Here is a 27,648-nt window from a genome sequence, read left to right as displayed (position 1 = left end):
ATCCACGGTTCGACCGAACAGTTAACTCTGCCGATATTTCAGAATATATTTTTGATTCATCAGACTTAGGTACTGACCACTCTTTAAATATTACAGTTATTCAAAATCTGATTTTTTAATTTGTATACAAACTTTAAGAAAATATTTGGAAATTTTTGAAATTTTTCGCATTAGGTACTTAAAAAGTTTTATTTTTATAAAATAATTTTTAAAGACTTTTATCCTTGATTTAAATTGAAAAACTATACTAGTTCAAATTTTAAGTATCATTTTAAGCATCATATTATTAAATAATAATAATAATAATAATTTAATAAATTATTTATAGTAAACTAAAATTTTGAATTATCACAAAATACTCCTTAAGTAGTACAAAATATCTCTAGAATTCGAAAATATGGACTTAAGTACCTATATTTAAATATTTCAAGAATTTTAATAAATGAGCAAATGGAAGCCAGCATGCTTGGAAAAGCATTCGATATACTATAGCTGCTGTTGATCCGGTACCTAGGTAACCCTAACGGGTTTTCAGACTTCCCTATATTTGGGATTTCAGGGAGATAGTATGCGCACTAATTCTCATAATAATTGTATTATTGTAAATTATATAGGTTTGTGATTTCAGCGTCAAATTTGCAATACAGTATCGGAATTATTAACCGACGGGTAACAAATTTTCTGGTGGTCGGCATTCACAGGCAGGATTTAGAAAAAAGCATTACACAATTTTAAGCACCATCACTAATGCACATAAACCTATGATTTACCTAATAATTTTTTTTTAAAAACCGGAACATTTAAAATTTTAGTCGAACAGTATCGATATCTATATCGTTACTTAAAAACGTTTTGAAATATAATTTTTATATTTATTTATTTAACTATAATTTTTCTCCGCCTATGTCAATATGTGTTCATAGGAACTCATTTTTTTCCTTCACTTATTTCTATATAAATTATTGTACAACACCTGTACGACTTACTTGCGAAAATCTTGTCTTTCGCTGTTTGGCCGTCTCGTTGAGACTTCCGCGACTGCCGACTGCCGCAGTTCTGCCCGAGAACTCTTTGCACTCGTCCATCGGCGACGTGCCCAAGCTCCGGGGCGGGCCCCCCTTGCCACCTTTACCACCGGCACTCTCCAGGGGGTTTACGTACAGGTTGGAGTCGTTGACGCCAACTCCGCTGCCGCTGCCGTCACTGCCCTTACCGGCGGCGGTGACGCCACTGGCCGGGACGTGGCCGACCTGCTCGAAAACGGTGTCGTGCAGGTCATCGGCTGTCAGGTCGCCCTGCGAATGGAACGGTTGCGACTTGCAGCTGATGTACGTGTCCGAGCTGTCGACGCTGCCCACCTCGTTGCGCGAACGCCACTGCCCGCCACCCGACGACGACCCATCGGCCTCCTTGAGCGTTCTCATCTCCACGCTGAGCGGCGTCCGCAGGTCACTGGTCGGGTACGGCGTTAGGTGTTCCGCGTCCAAGTATTCTTTAACTTCCTGCAGAACCGCACCACAAATGCGCAAACACATATACGTACGCACACGTGCGTCGTGTCGGGGAAAACAAACAAAAAACAAATACGAAATTAGAAAACGTTAACGCCAAAACACGATTGATTAGATTGCCGTCAATATAGTTAAATGACGGACTATATGAAAGACCGGGGCTAGTTTTCACACGGGTTCATTGTCACAATGTTAATATATAGACAGAGAGGTATAACTTAGAAACTCGACGGTATCTATATTCGTTATATGTACTGTACCTACCTATATCATCATCACTATGAAAATAATAATTTTTATATTGGCTATGAGTTGATTGTAGTTGTACAATACATTTAAGAGGACGACCGAAGTGAACTTTAAGTCTGTGAGTATTTTTTTTTCATGAATGTACCTATTTTAATTTGTCATTTATATATAGTATAGCAAACGTTGTAACTGTAACTTTTTTTTTGTGTGGTCTCAAGATGATATTTTGAATAATGTGACTAACAGTGCTTGAAAAAAAAAATGAAATATCAAAAACTGTGACAATTAGCCCCGGCTTCCCTACATATAGTTGCAGGCTTCGCACACACATATAATATAGATAATACGCACTAGTACTATCATATTATTATTACATAATATAGTGTAACCCATAAGTGACATAAAGTATTATGACTATAGTCTATACTCTATAATAGGACTTGACGGCCGACGAGATGTCACTAAATCACTGGTATGATGCATAGTATTATTGCAGTGTAATAGTGTAATGGTTGTGTTTATATGTACATACTACATATGTTTTCTATTAAGACAGCTTACGTACAATATTTACCATTAAAAATCACTTCTAAAAAAATAATGATATCGATTGAAAAATAAATAAAACGTTGAAATTTGCTCTAGCAGCTAATGGCCTACAGAAATACATCAGCAAAAGTATTAAGTACTCGTTCGTTCGTTCGTTCATTGCTGATTTATCAGTGCGTAATAACTACATTTTTATTTACTCAGGCATTTTGATAAATATGATTTTATATGAATTCATATTATTCAAATGAACGTTTACAACATAATAGTATACATTATAATTGCACGAAAAAATATGAAATATTTGTTGGAACTTATTACTGTGAAAAAATAAAATAAACGATTTTCAAATATTTACAACATTTTTATTATTACCTAATCATCAAAAATAGTAAAATATAATAAAGTAAGTATAAAATTGATGTAACAAAGATTTCTAGAAAATAAAATATAAATAAATAATAAATCATGCAATTCTATATAATATAGGTAACTAATGATCAAAATAGTTCGTGCACGCTATAAAAATGTTTAGATTATTATCTACGGACTTTTTATTGATTAAGTTATTTTAAAAGACGATTAACATCACAAATGGTTACTTAATTCTGTGTTTATTTTATCAAATAATAAGTGATTGCATTGTAATATTATAATATAATTTTCTTTATATTTATAGATCCAAAGTTTCGTATCGAGAATTAAATTTAGCAAAATTAAATTAACACATTTTAGTGGTTAAATTTAATTTGGTTACCTACGGCAAGTACTATTTAATTCATTTTTCAAGAAAATTTGGAAGGACGGTAAGTATTTAATACCTACAACCAACATTTAAATTCAATATATTTACGTTTAAGTTTGGAACATAATTCGATCGAGTTTTCTTGTTTCGCGGGGAGCTATGTAATGTCATAATATAAATATGTATTTATATATTATATAAATCAAATATAAATACCAAATTATTCGATTCAAAAATCATGTTTATGAGCTATGAGTCATGGCTGTTGTGCAGTAGGTACCTACCAATATAATATATTGACACGCCATCGATATGACTCATGACTCATACATTAATAAACGTTATACTGTTTCAGATAATATTTAAGTAATATGTTAAATTGAATTACACGTGGATTAATCATAATTCATAATAAGACGCATTTTGTGCAGAGTGCAAAATTAATTTTTAATTAGATAAACGATTAACGAAGAGCGCTCTGCTTTGGCGCCACGGTGGCTGGTTTACCAAAATAACTCAAAAAAACATGGAGTCGTTGCACCCGAATAAACAGCGGTGGACATCATGCGTCGTGGATTTATCGATTTAGTACTATGTTAATTATTCAAGTACGATGCAAGATTTGTACCAACTATTTAGAGTGGCGTGTGGTTCATGTACGAGAATTATAGCAATGAAAATATATTGACTACCTATTGTAATGTTAATGTACCTAGGTGTAATATATTGTTCGTTATAATAATTAATGTCCAACGAGTGTACTATAGAATTCTGCAAATAATTTTAAAAGCACTTGAAATTATATTTAAACCTTACTATATTGGGGAAAGCTATTTTAATTTTTTTTATATTTGCGAAATCTCCCTTAGAAAAAGAAAATATCTTAAATAGAAAGGTAAACCTAGACATTTTAAATTTTACATATTATAAAACTCAAGATATTAATACTATACTGAAATAGATGTTTAATTATCCGGACATGTCTTCGCTAGGGTTGGAGGTCAAACTATGTCAATAAACTTGGTTTTGAAAAAAATATTTAAACAATATTAATAATATTATACTAGGATAGCCCTAGCAGATTTTTATTGTTTATCTAAAAATATTAATTCAACCATACAATAGAATAAAACGCGAGAACTAGGGATGTAAATTAGCAAAAACTGAATATTTTCTACATCGTTACACTTAATATTTTTACCACTTAAATAATAATAGTTGGTCTTATTCAAATTCGAAACTTTATTTATTAATGTTAGTATTTTTTAATTGTATTTATATAATTGGTATATAGCTAGTGGTTGTGGCAGTGATTTTTGCGGTGGTATGCCATCACCGGTTTTGTTATTTCAATAATGAAGATATAGTACGTAATTTAATGGACTGAAATATTCCAATTTTCATAGAATGAATTAATAAATAATAATACAGTTTTAAAATAATATTTTCTCCAAACAGGGTCATATTGTTTAGGCATATACAAATAAACAAAAAAATGTAATATTATAAAGCCTATGCTCTATGGTTGTTGTGTCATCATTTAAAATAATATGCAACGATGACGAGTTGCAATATATTGTACGAACTTCTTGATAATCGTTATCTCTGTGTCAAAAATAATATCGTATTCTCATTCGTAAACGTGTTTTATTTGTAACTGAATTTAGGTATTTCGGTTTATTTATTTTACACACGTCACCGTGATTTTTTTTTGTCCTCAAAAAGTTTAAATGGATCTAAACGACGAAAACAGGAATCTCGTGCAAAACGTAATTTTATATAATAACACGTACATAATTTTAGTATTATTATCCATTGTAGTTCATGTACACATGATTATTATCGCATATTGCATGTATTATAATACGTTATTTGTTTCGCGTTAATAATCTAGGTCAACAGGATGGGTAAACGAAAAGTGTTGCAGAGCTTACAACCGTGTAGTAAGGACAGAACAGTTCTGGTTGGTACCGGTATGCCTCAAACAAGGTATGCAAACGTGTATAAGATTTTATTGAATCGATAAAAAAAGGGTACTCAATTATTTAGAGGTATTTTTCGTGTTATTGTTAATATATACAGGGTTAGTGGAAATTTGGTCAATAGATATCGGGGGTTCAGCGTGTTCAAAGTTTTCGTTGAAGACAAAGACGGAAATAGTGGATAACCCTTTACATCGCCATTATCAAAGACTACGGTGTATCTCAAACCAAAAATTCATCTCTCTCAAGACACGGACTTCGGTGTAATATTATGTTGTAGAATCGTTGTACAATATTAGTGCAATATAATATTAAAATAATTGATTAATAATTATATGATTTAACGCCAGAATAATAGATTGTATGAACAATTTCTATAACGTATACGACAATCATGTTATTTCCATATTAAAAAAGTGGTAATGTTTTTCATTAGTTTGATCCACGAGACGATAGATATGACGTGTTATTAAATTTAAAACCCTCTCGCACACTTTTGTGTCAGATTATAATTTTTTTTATCTTTGTCTGTGATTTACATTGTATCTAGTTCATACACTACTATATCTACACAATGCGAATCATCTTCATCGCCAACTACGGCATCTATATTATAATCTATGTCATACTACAGTATCAGCTGTTAATAACTGTATAATAATAATAGACAATATATTATATATAATACTATTTATTATATAATATCATAATAGTTATAAAAATACTATAGCTTATAGTTACTCTGTTTTATTTAATATTTCACTAGAATTTTTTCTTAAGTGACAAACAATGAAATGTATTTATTTTGTATTAGAATATTATACAGAATATTATTAAAATGTTGTTATTCAAAATAATTAGTTTTTCGGTAAATATTGGTTTAAATAATGATTAAAAAAGTAAAAATCATGATTTTTTTTTATCCAACATTATTTTCTTTATATTATATGCAAACATTGTTACTCGAAAAATGTGGAATTATATTTATTTATATAAGCTATAACGCGTATATATCTAGTGACTAGTCGATACATTATATAGTATGTAATCAAAACTAAGGACAGTTTTTTTTTAAATTCTACTTGCAACTATATAAATATATGAAGTCTACTTTTGGTTAGACTTTTGATATTAGAAATAAAATGTATCACTAAAATAACTTGTCATTTAAACAACTTTCATGGTACCTTTTGTCTACAAGAGCAACATTCGAACTCATTGAAATTTTCGTCTAATTTTTCGTTAAAACAACTCACGGTCATATTCCCCTAAAAGAAAAACAAAACAAAACAAAACAAACATTCATAAAAAAAAAACCACGCAAAAACCAAACAAAAACTAAATAGGTCTGCAGTAAGCGTAAAAAGGTTATTTTCTTTGTACATTTAGAACCATATGACATCATTTTTTCATTTTTTATGACTTAAAAGGATTAAAATTTTAATCTCATTTTTATTTTAATGAGCAAATCAAAGCTCAGGAACACACTCATATAACTACGTATATTGGTACATATGGAGATTAGCATTCATTAGGGAATACAGAATAAATATTAAACAGAGTTTCAACAAATCACAGGTCATATTTGAAGGAATTCTTAGATTACTCTTGCGTTTGTACCCTTTTAAGTCTTTTTCGTGCAATAATTTATCAAAGAAACTTGATTCAATACGATGTTAAAATAATAATAAACAATACAGTTCCTAAATTTAATGGTTTATTTAAATTTGTCGATTTGTTTTTGTAGTGTTTGTCATAAGAGAAATTATTCTATTTGAGTGAACTATTCTATTCCTATTACATGAATTTATGTATTAATAATACATGAATATTAATATTAATATTGAATTTTAACAACACTCAGTTTGCATATATTTTGATCACTATTTATATTATTTTCAATATAAAGTTAATTAGTATTTAAAAAAAATTAATTATTATGAAATCTTTATATTATTTCTAACTAATTAGGTAGTTATATCAGTTCATACTCTTTTTTTTTATTGTTATTTATTTCCAAATTAATTGATCATATAATGTTATTATCAATACGAAAAAAAATAATATTTTTATAAAGTAAATTTCTTGAAAAATCAGTTACATTGAAATTAACCAAATCTTGTTAGATTGGTTATTTTATAGTATTGTTTTTACTTTTCATTAAAGTAAAATATTTCAGTGAAAGGACTTTAAGGAACTTCATGCTGTTGATTAATGTAAGTATTTTTTAACAAGTATTTGTACCTATATCTATTTATAAAATAATGCATTGAATGTATTTCTCAAAAAATAAACACTATTATATAAATGAACGAATTTAATATATGTTTAGTGTTTATGTACCTTTTTAATATATTGAAAACATGCAAGTTGGTTTATCGGTTATTTTGTACCGTAAAATGTTACGTTATAAAGCAGAATAAAATTATTTTATTTTTGGATCATTTTAGATCAATTAGAAAAGTATAATATGTTTTTAACCAATTAGCATGGATTAGCGAAAAAAATAGTTTATTTTATTTGGTGAATATTTTACTCCAATTATCTCATTTAAATGCAGTAGTTTATTTATCATATCAATTTTTTTTGATTTGGTGGATTTTGTTTACCTTCTGAAAATTTTTTTTTTAAATCAATGATTCAAGATAAAGCTTTTTTGGTCTGGGTAAGTTGAAAATATTCAACAAATCGTTTGTTATTTTGGCTATTCAATCTTAAATTAACGTAGTTTGGTAAACTAAAAATATAAATTGAACCAAAACAAATAAAAACCATATTAAAAGATTCAAAAAGTGGTATAAATAATTTAGTAATATATACAAGTCATAAAAAATCATATAAAATAATTTTATTAGGAGAATTAGGTTTTATTTTGCAAGTCATTGAAATATATGTTAATAAAAATATTTAAAGTGGAATTTAAAGAAAATATAAACGATAAATAATTATTAACGAAATCATTGAGTTGTCAGGATAATGAAATAAAATACAAAATTTAATGTGTGTAGGTTGTTGAAATATTGAGTTTTGTAGAACAAAATATAAATATAAATTATTATCAACTTATAAGTCATGAGAATATAAATAATCTAAAGTTGTCGCCGTTGTCGGTATACCCAAAGGAATTCGAGTGAAAAAATAATAATAGACAGTAAACCACATCATAATCTTCCAAGTAAAGTGACTGTCATTTTCTTTTATCCTTAAATTTTAATCGTCTTACTTAAAAAATTATTAAGAGCATTCAAGTGGATAACACGATAAGGTACTCGTAAAGTTTGAACAGTGGAGCTATTGAAATTCTTAAATCCGGTCACACCGAAAGCTAGTGGATATAATTGTGGTTTCAAAAATCAGTAGTTTTGTTGAATGTGAGTAAGTACTGAAATATTTTTTATTAATTTATTGCTTTGTATCGTAAAATCACAGGAAATATTGAAACGGTACGCGATGGTGTAAGTATATGAAGACAGAAAAGTATAAGTGGCTGATTTCTTATATTCCCCAAATAAATTATTTATAGTCATGGGATTTTATTTATTAAACATGCACACACTTTGATTCAAAATAGCGTGTCCACTAGAACGCGTAAATAAGGCATTTTACCGAAGCGTCAAAAAGTTTGCAGTTGTTATTTCGTTTAAATTTTTATAAATTTACTGCTCTATAGAAAGGGCAATAATAATCGTGTTTCAGCGATATTGCACGATAATATATATATCGTAGGTAGTGCAGTATGAAATTTGTGAAATTGTAACTCGTAGGTAAAGAGAATTTTAAAAAAGAATTTGATATTATAATATTTTAGCGTGATAGCAGAATTACAGTAATAATTTTCTACTAATACACTCTGTATAATGTTTCGTTACGTTATAATAATATTATCGTTGCGCAGAAAACTGAAATTTTTAATTTCCAGTAGTGGCTCAGTATACAACCACAGTAAGGCACCTGTAGTGGCGTACGATTCGCAAGGGCGTGTACTCACCGAGCTTTCGAAAGGTTTCCCGAACGAATTGGCATTTTGTTCTGGATTGTCGATGTCCAATAGTGTCTGGTGTTCCGGTTTGGCGGTCGCGGCACCCCGCGCTGGTGCCGGGTTCAACGGGACCGTCTCGCTGCCACTACTCGTCCCGTCGTACTGCGAATAATTGCTGCCCACTGTTTGAACACACATTGCACATAATATATACACACTAACATATGAATGTTGAAACACAGCGAATACGATTTGTATATAGTGACGATTTTCGTACAGGCGTTGAAGTCGCATCAAGAGCATAAACAACAAAAATCTATGGTGAATAAATAGCTTATTCTGTTTTTTAACCACAATCGTCTATATATTTGGTCAATAATGTCAGTGACTAGTGAATAATATTATTTTTCATTTAACGTAATTTATCATAATTATATGAATTTGCACTATTTTTCTACACTGAACTAAAAAGTAAATTACGACATTCAAGAATAGAACTAATAATATGCATTATCAAAACTCCGTGTCTCCGTTATCTAATACAGTAGAACCTCTATAATCCGGACTATATGGGGCTCTAAGTTATCCGAATTATTGAAAGTCCGGATTAAACAAAATAACCAAAAATCGTAAATTATAAATTAAAAAAAAAATATATTGGATATTAATTTATTATTCAAACTAAATATAAATACATATGTATGTCTTACAATATTTAACCTAAAAATACATGATACATAATACATATAGGATATTTTTAGAATTCGTTTTCTCGTTTATTTTAATCTATGACATAAACTAGCGTAATTTACGTATTATAAATGGCTGTCCGGATTAAGCGAAGTCCGGACTAATGAGGTCCGAATTAATGAGGTTCTACTGTATATACATATTCCTCGGCTGGTCGTATGATTTATCATTTACCTAACTAAAATGTCTATAAATGAATACAATAGTTTCTCCTGGTTGAAAATTTGACTCTTTTATTGCTCAATGCGAGAGATAAACGCGTACCTAAATAAAATTAACGACATTGCCGAATCGTTGCAATCGTCACTTCAGACAGCGAGCCGCGAAGTCAACTATAAAATATTTAACGTACTTACAAAAACAAAACGAACTTACCGTGCGATCTTAGCGAATTCTGCTTGGACAGCTTCGGGATGTCGCTCTCTGAAAATCAACTTGAGTTATTTACACGTGTTTCATATGCGGTGCATAAATATATATTATTTTCTTATACCAGTAATATAATATCATACTATTAAGAATTATGATAGATCGATTATTATAGATGTCTGTGCGTTTCCATAATATTATATTATATGATATAGAAACAGTCGCATGGATGATGCATATATTATATAATATTATAAACGATTACACGACATCGAATGGTGCGTATTTAGTAGCTGGTACTTACACAGAAAGTACATAAGAAGGCCGTGCATGTATACAATAATTATAAATGACAATAATATATTGTGTACCAGCTGTAGTAACAACGATTGCAGGACAGGGATCGTGTGATAGGACAGGGGCAACAGGATTTTGTGACATATCTCATATAAAATATTATAGGCTTAAAAATATATATGTAGAGGATTATTACAATTTTGCGTTACAAAATTGGTAACGGTCAAATATTATATAATCTTATGGGATCCCCCGTTGAATATAACACATATATTAATATATTATATGGTATATACCGGAGTGATTTTTTTTCGTATTGAGAATCTTTTTCTACGTTTTATCATATTAATGGAAATTTTAACACGGCAAAGTAATATGATACATCGCATAGAAAACAAATTATTATTCGTTTGGTTATTAATTATATTTTTCTCTTTTAAATCGAACTATAACAGTAAGTGAGAGTTTCAGAAAATGAAATGCATTCTATGCAGGAGTGATAAATATCCGACTAAGAGTTGATTGTTGTTTATATGAACTTTTCGGAACAGTGCAACAAAGAGTAAAGGAGTGTAATCTCACCATTCTCCCGGAACTTAAAATGTTTATAAACAATGAATACGTTAAGCATGTGATTCAGAGATGTATAGAAAAACGAGGGTTGCTGTTGAACGAAAGTGGATGAAAAAAATCATCTCACTATACTTACGACTATAGAATCAACAAACAGGGGTATATCGAAGCGTATATTTAGAACAATATTTATAAAGAAATGCGTATACGTAAAAAATTTTTTTTTTTTAAATTAATTTTATAAATTTATACGGTAAATTGTGAGCAATGAGTATAATATTTTGTTTTATATTATATTTATTCTTTTTAAATTCTGTGGTTCCCCGTGACACCACATCACCATCACACCACTCGAGAACCATAATATACACGTAATCATAAATATAGCTGATGTGTAAATATCTACGGTGGATAAAAATAAATTTGAGGTTACTAAATAGTAATAAACCAAGTATTTTTTTTTATTAATTTCCTAGATAATTTTTTTAGAAAAAATATGATGTTTATTCAAATCATTTTTTACCAATACATGCCTGACAAGGAGTGAAAACAAGGAATGTCGGCGGTAGCAGCGGCAAGTAGCAGGGACGTAGACTTACCGTTGTCGACGATCACGTCGATCAGGTCCATGCTCTTTGCAAACGCGTCCCGGAGGTTGACGTGGTGGAAGGACACGATACTTCCTTCGCGCTTGGCGCGCTCCAACGCTTCACGCCGCTTGAGCGCCTTCTCCCGTCGCATTTGGTTTTTATAGAACTCGGCAAAATTGTTGACGATAATCGGAATGGGCAGCGCAATGACCAGCACGCCGCAGATACAACAGACGCCGCCGATGACCTTTCCCAGGGCCGTGGTCGGATATATGTCGCCATAACCGACGGTGGTCATGGTGATGCCGGCCCACCAGAACGTCTCGGGTATGGACAGGAACTTGGTGTTGGGCTCCTCCTTCTCGGCGAAGTACGCCAGGCTGGAGAATATCAGCACGCCCATGGCCAGGAACAACATGAGCAGGCCCAGCTCCTTGTACGAGTTGCGCAACGTGAACCCGAGGCTCTGCAGGCCGGTGGAGTGCCGGGCCAACTTGAGTATGCGAAGTATGCGCATGATGCGGAATATCTGTATGACGCGGCGCACGTCGTCGAACTGGTGTGTGTCCGTCTTGTCCGTCTCGGCCACCAGTATGAGCGACACAAAGTACGGGAGTATGGCCAGCAGATCGATCACGTTCAGGCCTCCTTTGAAAAACTTCCACTTGTTGGGCGACGCGCTGAACCGGAGCAGGTATTCGAGCGTGAACCACGTGATACACACCAGCTCCACCATGGCGAAAACCGGATTGTCCTGGATTACACCCTTCGTCTCCACTTGAAGCGACGGTATCGTGTTCAACGTCAGCGCCACCGTCGACATAATGATGAACAGTATCGATATCACGGCTATCACCTGCGGGGTCACATAGAAACAACCGCGTGCGGCTCCGGTCAGACGTCCGTTCACGTAAACACTTAGTACTACATATTATTTTGTTGTTTCGGTTTCGTCCTACCCATATTGCTATAAATATTTGCGGTATTATTGACCGCTGCAAACGCTACTGTCGTCCAACGAATGAGACCGTTTTCGATCAAAACCGTGTACTTCCTTTTTCAACCGAACCAAAAAGTTTAAAAATTACTTTAGGTTATATATATATATATACCGCGTGCCTGCGAAAACAGGGTACACCCTATCACTTATTTTCAATCCTGATTGCGGGACGTTTAGCTAGTCAATGGATCATAAATTACTAGGACATACAAATTTTTTAAACTCGTGTATTTTGAGTATGTGCTACACTACTCCATTTATTTTAACGACAACCCCCGTTTTTAATATCATTTTCGAATTAATCAATTATTTTCAAGCAATTTTAAACTATCAACAAATTGGCATAATTAGAACTAAGTATACTTTTAAAAATAAATGTACTAAATTTTATTATTTTTCTTTTTAGTTATCCGTATTTTTTCGTTCTAAGCACCATATGATAGGTACATTATACATTTATTATTGTTTATCAAATTATTTACTAATTATGAATTATTATTTTATTTTAGTATTATACATTATGAAATTACATAACTTATTATAAAAACACGAATTTTTAGAAAATAAAATTACAAATTTATATTTTTTTTTAACAAATACAATACATTTTTATTTACAATTTAATTTACAAATATTATATTATAAATTTATAAATAATAAATGTATAATGAAAAAATACGTACGATTAAAAAAATTAATCAAATTTTATACCTAAATTTTTTTTTAAATTATACCTAGCTCTGATTTTGCCAGTATTAGGTTTAGAATACAAATTGAAAGATCAAAATTAATTTATCCAAAAATGATATTCAAAATGGGGGTTACCATTAAAAGAAATGAAGTAGTGTTGCACATGCGAAAAATACATGAGTTAAAAAAATTGTAAGTCATAGTAATTTATGATCCATTAGTCCAGTTTAACTTCCCGCAATCAGAATTGAAAAATATTTACAGGGTAATAATGAGTGATAAAGTGTACCTACCTTGTTTCCACAGACACAATATATTATATAATATGTATAACATAAAGTAAACATTAAAATTTTTGGTTTGGCTGAAAAAGGAAAGGAAAATTTTTGGATAGAAGTAGAATCTATCTTTTATAAATTTAAATTTGGCAAAAAAGTAAATCAGCCAAAAACGGAAGTATAAGACTTTGGTCAAAAACGGTTACTACATTCAACAAAGCGATGCACGTCGGTTTAGGTCGTCAGGTCAAGTGTATCGTCTACCTATCTATATCCACATTTTTGCACATATACGTATATTGTTAGGCGTGCAGCGAATAGTTTAGAAACTCAAAAAAATCGTACGTCCCATTTCTGTATTTAAATCGTGCATTTTATTTGAACACCACGATTTTTAACAATTTTTGAATACACATCATACATGTGGTTATTGTAAATATCGTATTAACAAATAATATTTTGCGATGATTTTGAACATATTGGAATACTATGGGAGACAAATTTCTTGCGAATAAGTATATATTTCCTTTATTTTTACACAAACAGTAAATGATTTGCCGTACACGATTCGCATCAAACTTGGAGGTACCTATTCGCTTGATGAAAAAAGTTTGTATAGCCACTGACCTTTTAAAATTCGAAAAAAAATCCCGAGCTTTTGAAAACATGGACTTTAAGAATCCACCACGGGATAGTTTCGGGAAGAGTAGATAATTCAATTCGAATCGATCATACATTTTTTCACTCTTTATACGCTTCGCCGATTATGTCTGGAACAGACACATTTTTTCTCCTGACGTCCTCTACCCTAACCTTCCCAATCGCGGATTATGAAATCCCGGCTATATCCTGCCAACATCACCACCACTACCTAAAAATACCAAAATAGAAAGAAATGATGCTCTATTTGTGCTAACATGAAGGTCTTATATGGGTATAAAATATACGTTACATTGGTGTGTGTGTGTGTGTGTGTATCGCGTTAGTATATAACATAATATATTATATGGTTTATCGCATCCTTCCGTCTACCATTCGTGAGGTTCGCGTGCCACTGCGGCGTTTTCGAGCTCCGGTAGGTATACGCGGGATCGATAACGACGATAACGATAGTAATAGTAATAATAATAGTAATAATAATAAGCAGCATTCTGTTTCGTATATTATATGTAGGTTCGCGATTTGCGTGCGTGCGCGCCGTGTGCCAGCTATATAGTTCACACTGGTCAGTTGTTAACGAACGGTTCGCGGTTCGTTTGATTTTAATTAAAACTCATTTACCTATATATATATATATATATATCTCACACACACACATATACATTTATATATATTATGTACCTATTACTAATAGTTTTAAGGTGGAAAGCCTACCGTTGTGTTTATAAAATACTATATAGTCTATGTATTATTGTACGATATAACGCTGCGGGTGCGACGACTCACGCGCCTGTCGTGTTTCGATTTCATGATTCGTGTTTCGCTGTAATATAATATAATAATACCACAACGATGTCACCTATATATGTACACTGTTTAATGTATATAAATATATTATAATAAATTATGCATTGCACACAGTATGATATTATATAGATAAACATATATTATTATTTTTTATTTTAATTATTATCTAACAATTGTATTTTACAACGCACGCACCGCGAATTCGTATTATTCGTCGCACAAAAATACACCGATTGTGAAATGGAAATCTGATTTTTATTTTACACGTCCGTATCGTTGAAAACTCGCACGCATATATTATTATGTTAAAGAATTAATCAAATTGTCTTAATCAAAAACTTGACATTCTGAAGAAAAAAAATGGCATACTTTTGATAAATTATGTTATTTATGAATAATATATTTTGAAGTAAAACTTTATTAATTTAAGATATTTTTTCGAATAATTTACTACATTTAAAAAAATCGAAAAATGTTTTGAGAGAGATTCTAAACATGGAATAATATAAATTATTATACATTATTAGTTATTACTAATATTCATGAGGTATCTACCAACTTCCAAGTTTTTATTTTTATCGAAATCAAGATACTTCACTACCTTCAGTAGGAGTAAATACATTTTTAGTATAATATATCGTTACACAATATCTTTTAGTTTAAAATTCCTATTTAGTATAAGTACTATATAACTTAGTATTATTTACAAATAGCTTTAAATTAATTGTTTACATAACATTAAAGCGCAGTGCAATAAATACATAATGTATTACGTGCTTCTGAAGAAATATAAGCGATTTCGATGGAAAGCAGCAGCGTTTAAAATAAATTAACGTAGACCAGTATTAAATTGTTTATTTTAGTTATAACTGAAAACGAAGTACCTTGTTAGCTTTATAACCATAAAAGCAAAATGGAACATTTATGGAGTGTTTAAAATTTTAATTTTTTTTTTTTAATAATAATGGTTACGAGATTATAGTTTGTAATCTATTTTTATATCTTACAAGTAATATAATGGAGATTGGTTTTCGCATACTTCCAAATTTCAAGTCTCGCGTTTAATAATGGGCTGAAATGCTAAATGGTTAGGTACTATAGAAATAATTATAAAATTTACGGAGTAGAAAAATATCTCATTAACACATGAATAGCTTTATGATATAAGCGAATAGTTAGCGATTCTATAGTCATTTGATTATTACTTACGAATTACTTTTTAAAATTAAATGTTATAATTTGAAAATAATTATTTTAAATAGGTAACGCACATAGAATTATTTAAAAAAATATTGTAATATAGTATTTATTACCTGAGACTTAAAATTGTATTAAAACAAAAACCAATTCTACTTTACATACGCATAATATTATAGTTAGAGGTACTACATTTTAATGTGGTTCTTTAATTGTAACACCGTTAACCATGGCAATAATTTTAATGATAGCAAGAAGATGAAGGTAATCTATAGGTAAATATTATCATTTAATACAATTACTTTTAGACTGTTATTATTCTTGTCCAGAAGTAAAGCCAAAATGATATAACTAAAATTAAAAATGCACCATATGACTGCAGTCATTAAAAGCATCGACATGATAATGCAATCTATGATTTCTATAATTTTCATATTTTCAAATGAAATAATTTTTTGGTTTAATTATTTATGCAAACAATTTTTTTTTTTAATCAACCGACCATTGTGAGATTCTTATCTTCCCTAAATGTCTTACTTTGACAATAAATAATATTATCACACTCACATCTCAACAGTAAAATTATAATAACAATTATTATATCGAATGCTGAAAAAGTTTATTATATTAAAAAGAAATTTGATTTTAATCAAATAAGGTGTTTTTTTATTAGTGTCACAAATAATCAAGGTATTTTATTCATACATTTGAATTTATATTTAATTTAAATCCAAGTCCGATTTGATCTCAAAAATATTCTCAATTCTGTATAGATAAAGAATAACTTTGAACTTTATATATCAGATAGCAAAGGTAACAATTATTTTTCCAATTCTCGTCAAAGAGAAATTCAATTGGTAACGGCAATACGTATATAACATAAAGTATAAGTATGTATATTATAATATAAGATAACACTATTTTGTCACTGTCTAAAAAATGTATAATGTATAAAATTTGAGATAAGAAGAATCCATTTTTTGCTGTTAGTTTCAAATTTCAATAATATAGTTAATTGGCTAACTATCAAATGTAAAAGAAAGAACATCATCTAAATCATTTCGTTGGCTATTATTGATATTTTAATTTAAAAATGAGTTAAACTTAGGTATAACTATGTAAAATATAACAGTTTTAAAATATAAACACCAATAAAAGCCAACGTGATACCTTCAGTTATATTCTTACCTTAAAATTATAATAAAATTAACGTTACAAAATAAATTCTGTTGAGCACAAGTCAGAAATGCTACGAGTTTGTAAGACGAAAACAACAATTGCGAATGTATAACTTCCTTATTAATAAACTGTTTGAAAAGCTATCCGATGTTATGTCTATTTATTATTATTGATATTGGTCAACGATATTACAATACATGGCAAACACCATTGGAACGTGTGGGTACAAGGAAAATACAGTTATATAATAGTTATCGGTAACCGTATAAATAATATGTTATTTATACATATATATTATTTGTGTATACACACGCACACACACACACACACACACACTTTTATATTTGTTATAGAAAAACCAAGCAAAATCCACATAGAAAGCCACAGTGTTGCCAAAATCAAACGCCATAAAACCATTCGCACACAATATACGTATAATATAATATGTATTATAGGTAGGCATGTATAGTTGTAATACGCTATCGCATTAAGGATTTTAAAAAGTATTTAATTCGTTTATGGTATAAGTTATTGTAGTTAGGTTTTTAAAAAATATTTAATTCGTCTGAGTGTGGTCGTATGGTAGTCCGGGCCAGGTTCCGGGGCCGGGAAGTCAATCTCGCTCATCGGATGGCTGTCTCGGCGCCGGCGCGTGACCCGAAACGTCGGTCGTAAAAAATGTTTCAATATAATCGTGTTTTGGGTCAATCGGAGCCGACTGTCGATTTCTGTGACGAACAGGTTCATTGCGCAAAACACATTCCACACACGCGTAAATATATTTTAGCCGTGTTTTTTTTTTTTTTTTTTTTAATTATTTGCCGAGTTCTATGCGTATTACAATAATTTTCTCTGTTGCAGCCGCCTTTAGGAGAAAACTGCAGCGTATATGATGCTTTGATAGTACACACGCGGCCAGTGTATATAAAAAACCAAAAAAAATTTTGTTTCGTACATAAAAGAAGCCTCGTGCAACAACAATCCCCTGTTAACACACTCAAAAAGGAAAGAAAACAATAGTAATAAAAAAAAAAAAAAAAAAAACATTAAACGTATCAAATAAAATATAATATGATAGAAAAAAAAATGAAAATCGTCTCTCTGCGCTCAATTTTTACAGTGGAACCTACAATTCTCGTCCATGTTACTAAGGTGTGGATGTAGGTTAACTGTTTATAGAAAGTATAAAACCCCTTTACTCTTCCCGAGAACACCTTTATATGGTCTTACAACAATTTGGGAGACCTGCTGAAAAGGATACCTGTGATCACATGGCTCGTAAATCCTGTATAATACAACCCACGAGTAGATTCCGGCGATTTCATTGCAGAGAGACGATTTCCCTGGCGTTTGTTTGATAAATATTATATATCGTATATTATCCGGTTAGTACATTACTCGTCCACTGAATGTGTCATCTACTTCGTGTCAAGTACCTATATATTATGTCATCTGAGTAGTCAGATAATATTACTGTCAAGTGTCTACACGTTTTTATTTTTATCACTGTCATCATTTTATACCAGATGGAAATGTTTGTACTAAGATAAAAGGCACATTCGTGTGCTAAAGAATAGAAAAGGATTGCAATCAAAGAGATAATATAATTATTATTAGAGCCAATATTCATGTAACTTAAAATATAGATAGATAGATAGATAGATAATAATTATTATGTAATGAATCTTTTGGCAAAAAAATATATTTTTGGTTTTTATTGAATTTTAAATAAATTGATAAATTTTTTACTTTAGATGTTTAGTTCGGTTCTAAACTCAAAATATTTAAAAAATTATAATTTATATTCGTATAGTTCAAAATTACAATTTGTAATTAAGTTTAATGTTAACTATGCCATGCATATTTTAAAGTAAACTGTCGCGGTATTTTATTTATTCTGTTCAATTTGCGGTCGGTTTCGTTAACACAACAACAAGTTCGTGAAAGTAACGGTAAGACTTGCAGATGGGAGTTTATTAGGACCAAGGTCTCTGCAGATCTATTTGCTACCAAATATTTAAGCCCCGACCATCCAAAAATAAAAAAATATTTTTAACAGGATATCTGCAGCATATTATGTTAACACATTGGACGAGTGTGGTGTACATATAAGCCGGTTGTACGTATATAATAAGCACAATATAAATCACGATATAGCTGCGAAGTCCAAAAACGGTTCGCGGCCAAAGAAAATGTCGTAAAAAACAAAAAATGCGTGATGATGACGACGACTGTCACCTGCACTCGTTGTGCCGCGGCATGCGGGCCCCGCTGCAGCGTCCGCGTCGGCGGCGGCGTCCGCGTCGGCGGCGGCTGCGGGGACTTACCCGTCGTGCGTGCTGTCGGCGTGTAATGACGACGACGACGATGACTTACCCTTGCCGCGATGCTGGTGGTGGGCTTCTCGAGCAGGTCCCACAGCATCTTCTGGTAGTGCGCGCACTTCCCCTCGCCGAACTCTTCCTCGTCGCGCTGCCGCAGAGACTCGGCCTCCTTGCGCATCTCCTCGTGCACGTGCTCCTTACGCTGGTGGTATTTGTGCTGGCAACACGACTCCAAGTACAGCTCGTCCACGCCCCAGTACTCCAGATCGTCGCTGAACGCCAGCACGCACATCTCGTCGACCAGATGCAACTTGCCGGTCCTGTAGAAGTTTAACACCTGTGCAACATCGGACACGCGCGTGTATTTAGTATAATAATAATACCACGTTATAACATATATAATTACAATATAACAGTCACACGATGTACTCTATAAATAGGTCTATCCAAAATTTAAATGTATTATTTTTACCCGTGTTATTGATTTGTATTTTTTTATATATATATTATTTAATAAATCTTTTATATCTGGTGTTTTTCGTTCTGCAATATGCTTATACTTGATTCCGGAAACTCGCATAACGTTATTAATATTATCATAGCATTTCGATTTCATGGCATCGTCTAAAAAATTGGAGTTGTTGTACGAAATTCCATTCACCCATCGCTCAACCATATTTTATTCGTTGAATAACACATAGGTTCCATTCTGGTCGTTCTAGTATTCTGCATGTCATCTCGTTACAATATCTATAAGACTTTCTGTGAAAACGAGCCAAGTCAACTCAATTTATAGTAATTTTTGAAAAGTATTTAATCGAGTAAACTATTTATTTCTGATTCAAATACTTAAAGTTGATTAGTAAGGATAAAAGAAATCAGACCCCTACAATTATCCGTCAATTGTGAACAACAAACTAAGAAATTTAGAAATTTGTTTTTATTATTTGCAATGATTCAACATTTTAAACACATTGAACAACTTTTTAGAATAAAAACAGAGCAGCGTTAATAATTCAAAATGTTTATAATACGAAATATATGTGTTAATTGTGTGTTTAGTATCAATTCAAAAATAAATTGCAGACTAGTCAGAAATCGAAGAAAATCAATTACGGAAGTATACTGTAGCAGGATTTTGAAAACAATAATAATAATATAATGGTTCGTTCGGGAATATACCCACACGTTATGCACACGTTATTAAGGAAAGTTATTATTATTGTACATTGGCGTAAGACATGCTGTGAATGATATAATAAAAGAACGTTCGGTGTTTTGGACGGAATAAAGGGATAATGGGTCAATGGATGTATATTTAATTTCTTAAATCATTTGACGTGTGCGTCGATTAGACCAGTGTTTGTGTGTACAATATATACGTACAAGTGCGATTGTCGCGTTCTCGGAAAGTGGAAACTGTTCGATTCAATGGCAATACATGGTACGGTAAAACGATTTGAGTCAAACGTCGACAAGCGAATGAGTGGGAGTACAGTATATTTATTTTATTATATTTTATTGATCTTTTTCGTTCGGACCTCATAAAAGTCGCAATGCGAATATTCGTCCGCGTAGATGATTGGATGACGAGCAATCAGGATTGGCCATGATTCATATAATATATTAATTTATTCATCCAGGGAACAGGATATAATATAGGTATGACATGTTAGACGTTTGGGAAACAAATCTATATGAAAATTCCTGCTTCTAAAATTGTACCTCAAAAATCGGTCATGTGTTTTTAAAAAAACAGACTAAAATATTATTGATTATAACATACTTTTGAGCGAGTTTACCAAACGTGAATTTACAACTATTAGCTTTTGTGTATTTGCCTTGCTGTATTGTTGACACAATGATGTTAGCCAAATATTCTCCTCACAGCCAAATGCCCGTGTGTGAATGGCAAGGTCTAGTCTCCGAGAACAAATTTGTTTCAATCTTACGGAAGATACGTTAAAAGATACGCAAATTCGTTATAGTAATTCGGTTTTTCGGGAATTATTTTTTTAAAATTATTTTTACCGTCTTTATTGTGATACGACTCAGAACAAAAACTATTGAATCAATGTAATAAATAATAAGAATCGTTAGGAAAATCATGTTAAAAATAGTTTAAATATCGAAATGTATATATATTTACATAAAGAGTATAGAGATTGTTATTCATTCATCAATAATCATCGGAACCAAGATCCGGAACTTATTTAAAAAACATATTATTATAAATATTTTTAAGTTACGCAAGTTAAAATTTTTGTACCTAATACACAATTTCGCAGATTACCTGTATATATGACCATGTACTCAACTTGCCCTATATTTTCTTAAGGGACACAAAAGACAATAATATTTTTTTTTTGTCACAAACTTTATACATTCCATCCGTAACATACGTAGTAAATGGCAACACACGATAAAACTTTCTCAGAATATCATTTTTTTTTTTTGTATCATGACGACGTAAAACATACAGCACAATATAGTTTTATAGTTACCGAGCTGAAGGATTTCGGGTGTCTGTCGAAAAAGTACTCGTTGTCGGCCAACGAGTAGTCGTCGCACAGCTCGGAGATCGCCTCGTGCGTGTTGCAGTCCCTCAACCGGCCCAACCTGGTGTGCGGTAACCGCTCTAGGGTCCGCCAAAGTATCTCGTGCTTGACGCCGCCCACGTTTATGCACACTCTCCGGTTGAGGGCCTTCGACCGCATTATCATGAACGGTTCGGGCGGCAGCGACGACAGCGATCGGCTGTGCAACCGGCGGTACAGCTCCTGCGCCTGCGCCGGCGCGGACGGTGGTGGCTGCTTTGTGAGCGGGAACCTGATCTCCTTCTGACTGTCGGGCTGTGCGGCGGCCGCGGCGGCTGCGGCCGTCCACCGCACCGCCGCACCGATTGGTGGCAGCCGCGGGCCGCCGCAGCCGTTGTTTTCGAATCCGGTGCCCGCATTGCGTTCCGCGGCCATCAACCGGACACCGGACAGTCAGCCGTCAATCTTCTTCCGCCCATTCGTCTGCGCACACAACAAAACACCGAAGGGTTACAAACAATGCGAGCGGTCGACAGGACCTGAACAGAGTCCTGTTATACAACTGTAATTTTTTATTGAGCTATGCTGAGGATGACGGGCAGGAGACGTGATCTGGAGGGCAGAGACGTGCAAAAGATTTTTTTTTTTTATCTGAACAATCTTAACATAATTCTGCATACGTATTGTTGGGACGTTGTTAGTCATAAGTCGGCAGTTCATAGTTATGCGTCGTCGTGACATGTCCACAAATTCAGTTCAGGTTAATTCTATAAATTTTCCGGTAAATCGTGGTTAGTAAATGATACCGTAATTAAATTATTACGACGACGAATTAGAATACCATAAAATGCACTCAACACAACATGACACGACGACGTAGCTGTGAACCTGGCTATATGGTAAATATATATACATATATATAAATGTATAATATTATGATTACTTGTTTTGAAATTATAGTGTATTAAATATAAAACAAATTAATTCAAATAAATAAATAAATAAAATAATAAAATAAATGATGAATGATAAAAAGTATCAACAATTTATGATACCTACTCGTAATTGATTACAAGTTTACTATTGATATCGAAGACCAAATTATAACAAAAATCGTGGGAAAGTTGTTTAATTTTATTAATTATTAACAGTTATTATTTACCTATCATTTCGATGTCTAAAATTGTTTTTTTTAAATTAATTAGAAAATTTACACTCTTCAGAAAAATATTACAATAAGTAATTATGGACATTTAAGACGATTAAATAACACGAATAACACGAAGTAAAATTATTCAATGACGAAACCTTTTGAATTTATGATGTCAAATAGATATCTATACCAATTACACTTTAGTTTGAGTATCGGGTTTTTCAGAAAAGAAATGGTAAGCACATGTGAATGTGAAAATATTGGATTATGATACGTATTTAAATTTTAATAGAAACATTTTTATATATTATTTGAGTAAACTTAAAAACTGCATTTAACCTTAAGTCGTTATGTAAAACTATATACTTGAAACGTACCGTGGAGTGTGTATTAGTGTATTAAAATTGGTTTTAAAATATAATTTTTCAACAGCGTCGAAGTAATTTTGCTCGAAGTTGTATGAATAAAATCATGTACAGAGAATTGTGAATCATAGAAGAAGAGAAACACGGATACAATTTGGAAATGACGCGATCAAAATCTCACTGAAACAGTGAAACCTATGAACTAAAATATCAAGTATGCTTTAATAATATGTAGGTAAGTAACTATTGATATATTATTTTTGAGCAGCTCGATTAATCATTTTTTCCTGTTTGGTATTCCAAGTTTATGAGAACAATCAATTTAATTAATATAGGCTACAATTCTATCATATTAAGGCATTAAAATAAAATAAATATATATTATGTTATTATGGCATAGCCACTTCATGGAATTAATCTTTTCGTGAAAAAGAAGTGTAAACAGCTTTTTTACAATTAGTGCAACAAGAAAATATTTCAAGAAATGGTCACTTAATTTGTAAAATAAAACTGTGCACAACTATTATTTATTTATTATGTATTTTACACTATACAGAATTGTATATATTTTCAATTGAGTGGTATTTTAAAGGTATTTAAAGAGCATTTAAGTTGCATATTGTATTATTTATTATTTAACTATTAATTCTACATAATAAAAATGTAAGTATATTTTGATATTTTATTTATAAAGGGGCAAAATAAGTTTATTTTAAGTAAATATAAAGGTAGTAATTTGTTTAGATTTTTAGCTATTAAAGCAGAGCCACAGGTATTGATAACGGCTGTGAAATTTCACACTCGGCACCTTAAAATGAAGCACACGCTGTGGTTTTACAAGTAATTTTACATTAACAACTAAGAAACCCCTGATCTCCTGATACAACTTTAAGACTTGGATAGTTTCACACAAATGGTTATCGGTCATTAAATAATTTAATAATATCTCTATTAAATTAACTTGTGAAGTGTTACATTTTATTGATATTGGTGTAATAGTTAAGTAGAATATATTTGCTGTATAGATTTGCGTGAAACTGTTCGAATTGTAATTATGAGGTTAGGGGCTCCTAAGTTGTTTGTGTAAGAGTACATTACAATCCAAACAATATGTTTGTTTTAAAGGTGGGTATAGTATGAATTGTAGTATGAACAGCTGTTATCACAGCGCATTGTCCTGTTGAAAAATGCCTTAAATAAATACAAGTTAAAAACAAATTACTACAAAGTGAATAATATACATTTTTTTTTTATTTTTTGACAATTAGTATTTTTGGAAAAATATTTGTTTTATTTTTTGTATACTTAATATTATTTGATATAAATAAAACGTATATGTATATAAGTGAAAAACTTGTAATAATAAATATTAATAATATAAATAAATAATAATATTAATTTTTTGTGACATAAATTACATGATATTAAATTGGAGTAATCGTTTCGAGAAATATTTTCATGATTCATTAACTGTAAAAAAGCTGTTTCCGTGAAATGGAACTTTTTAAGGAAAGATCAATTTCACAAAAAAAAGCTATACGATAAATATTATATATCTTTAATAGGCTAAAGCTAAACTATAAGTTAGTTAACTAAAATATTTAAGCAATATATTTTACTATATAATATTTTTAATGATATTATAAAATAAATTAAAAAATATTCAAGCCATATAGTACTATATTTCTGTATTATTTCTGTGATATATTATTTTTCGATTATAATTTACGATGTTGACCCAATTTAAAATTAGCATGCAAACATTATTTGTATTGTTGAAAATTATGTTTTAATAAATGTTGTTCAAACGTACCTATTATGATTTTGTATACAAACGTGTCGCCTTTTTTTGATGATATGTCCAAACGTGTTTGGGCCTTTTTTTAAAGTTCCTATTTGGGGAGTTTACCAATTGCGCTTAAAATGACCTTTTAATATACCAATTGCGCTCTGTCTTTTTTGGATAGATAGACCAATTGCGCTCAATTGTTTTCAGGGTTTATAATATTATTCTACATTACACCTAGTATATAAAAATATGTATTTTAAATACATTTATAGGTACTATAAGCTTGTAGCTTGTCGTATTTTCCCGTAATTTCGTATACGTTTTTCTTTAAATTAAGTATATTTGAATGTATATTAGTTAGCTATACTTAATTGTATATATATACATATGTAACTTTTTCCGCCGTGTAGTAACTTACATATGTCCATGTAAAAATAAGGAACCTAAAATATAAGTAGCGCAATTGATGTACTGATCTAAAATACAAATATTGTTTTAGGCGCAATTGGTCTATGCCCTCTATTTGTAATCAGATAGAGATAAGTATAGCGTCCTGACAAAAATTATTCAAAAAGTCATATAGATAATTTATTTCCCAGTGATCCTTTTTTGTCAGTTATAACTACTAGGCATATAGTCAATAACAATAATTTATGGTAACTATTCAAAACATTTATATTTATTTCTCTAAACGTTTCTGTTTTTAAACATACTTATTTTATGATTTTATAGTACTCATTGAAACTTACATTCAAGGATTAGTAGTGATTTTCAATATTGCCTTTTGACTCGCAATATATTTCGATATTTCGTACTTTAATAATTATATATACTGTGTATCCGTAAAACTATGTTTTCAGTTTTACATTATGTCGCAAATAGTTTTAATTTTAGAATAAGAGTATTATGTGTAGTAACATTTCAAATTTCAATACTACATTAATATTATGAACGTTTTATCTTGTAAGCTTAAATTATACCTAAAGTAGAAGTCACAACAGTGAAAACATTTATTTGAAATTTTAGAGAACCGAAATTGAAACTGAAGCTATAATTTATTATTTTGACGAACAGAAACCTTCAAAGAATCAGTCCCCTTATCAAATCAAACTTCCAAGCAGTAAGGGTGACAATGTATTAGTTTTTACTTTATTACACCTTGTCGTAATTATTCTGCTTTTGACGTGTTTAATAATATACTCGCGCACACATACACATAATATATAATACCTATTTATAATCATAACTTATTAGTATACCTACAATGTAAATACAATTATTATTATTATGAGTCAAACTGAAAATGCTATTCGTCATTTGCAGACTGTAATATGGTAATGCGGACGAATTGAATTGTTAGTATATACGTACAATACTACAATATAGCAGAAATGTGTTTAATCCACTATTGATGTAATGGTTTTATCGTGTATTTTCATAATTATCGCTCGAAAATTGCAAGTATGTCATTGTAACAATATTTATATAATATATTACTCACCACCGAGTATATCCATATATAATGGTTGGATAGAGTCGACTCTACTATTCTATAAGCGATCCGCATGTCTCCATGTCTGCGGGATAATGGAGTCGTGCCGTCAATCGAAAAAAAAAAATAATCGACACACGGTATATAATAATAATAATAATAAGCGCACGCGAGAATGACGTATTAATACGTGCAGGGGTGATACGTAGGTATGCGTGTTATGATTAAAATATAAGATAGGAAGGTAGTACCTACCGCGCGAAAAAAATCGTTTTGTCGTTAAAATTATCGGTAAACTCTGCGCTGCAGTTATACGATAAAGTAATTTTCAAATTTTGTATAATATATATCGCGGCCATCATGGTACTGTATAATATCGTGATGGGTGGCGTGCAACACGAGTTTCATTATTCATCATTATGCATTTGTTGCAGAGCGCCGACTCGTATAATATAACAATAATATATTAATAATTAATTAATAAATAATATTCATTCGCGTTAATTCACTCAATCCTCAAATACGCTGTAATAGTTCGCATCCTTATTTTATTAATAAAGAAATAACAAATAATTAAGGTGGA

At 31.1% G+C, this 27,648-nt stretch overlaps 1 protein-coding gene across 2 annotated transcripts in view; it reads right to left on the bottom strand.

Moving 5' to 3' along the window:
• Nucleotides 1-27,648, bottom strand: part of LOC132918518 (potassium voltage-gated channel protein Shab) — a 51,442-nt gene that overhangs the window by 7,530 nt on the left and 16,264 nt on the right. Inside the window, exons 2-8 of one of the 2 annotated variants that reach the window (XM_060979777.1) lie at nt 22,234-22,749; nt 19,782-20,066; nt 11,604-12,450; nt 10,141-10,188; nt 9,025-9,197; nt 6,224-6,304; nt 987-1,502 (exon numbers count right to left, since the gene is read on the bottom strand). In XM_060979777.1, the coding sequence (XP_060835760.1) occupies nt 987-1,502; nt 6,224-6,304; nt 9,025-9,197; nt 10,141-10,188; nt 11,604-12,450; nt 19,782-20,066; nt 22,234-22,701 (2,418 nt within the window). In that variant the 5' untranslated portion in view covers nt 22,702-22,749. The remainder of the gene's footprint in view (nt 1-986; nt 1,503-6,223; nt 6,305-9,024; nt 9,198-10,140; nt 10,189-11,603; nt 12,451-19,781; nt 20,067-22,233; nt 22,750-27,648) is intronic. The other variant, XM_060979778.1, reaches the window with a different exon arrangement.

The sequence above is a fragment of the Rhopalosiphum padi genome, chromosome 1 (assembly GCF_020882245.1).
Source record: "Rhopalosiphum padi isolate XX-2018 chromosome 1, ASM2088224v1, whole genome shotgun sequence".
NCBI classification, from domain to species: domain Eukaryota; kingdom Metazoa; phylum Arthropoda; class Insecta; order Hemiptera; family Aphididae; genus Rhopalosiphum; species Rhopalosiphum padi.
The sequence above is the reverse complement of the archived record's forward strand: the minus strand, read 5'-3'. Positions and strand labels throughout refer to the sequence as shown.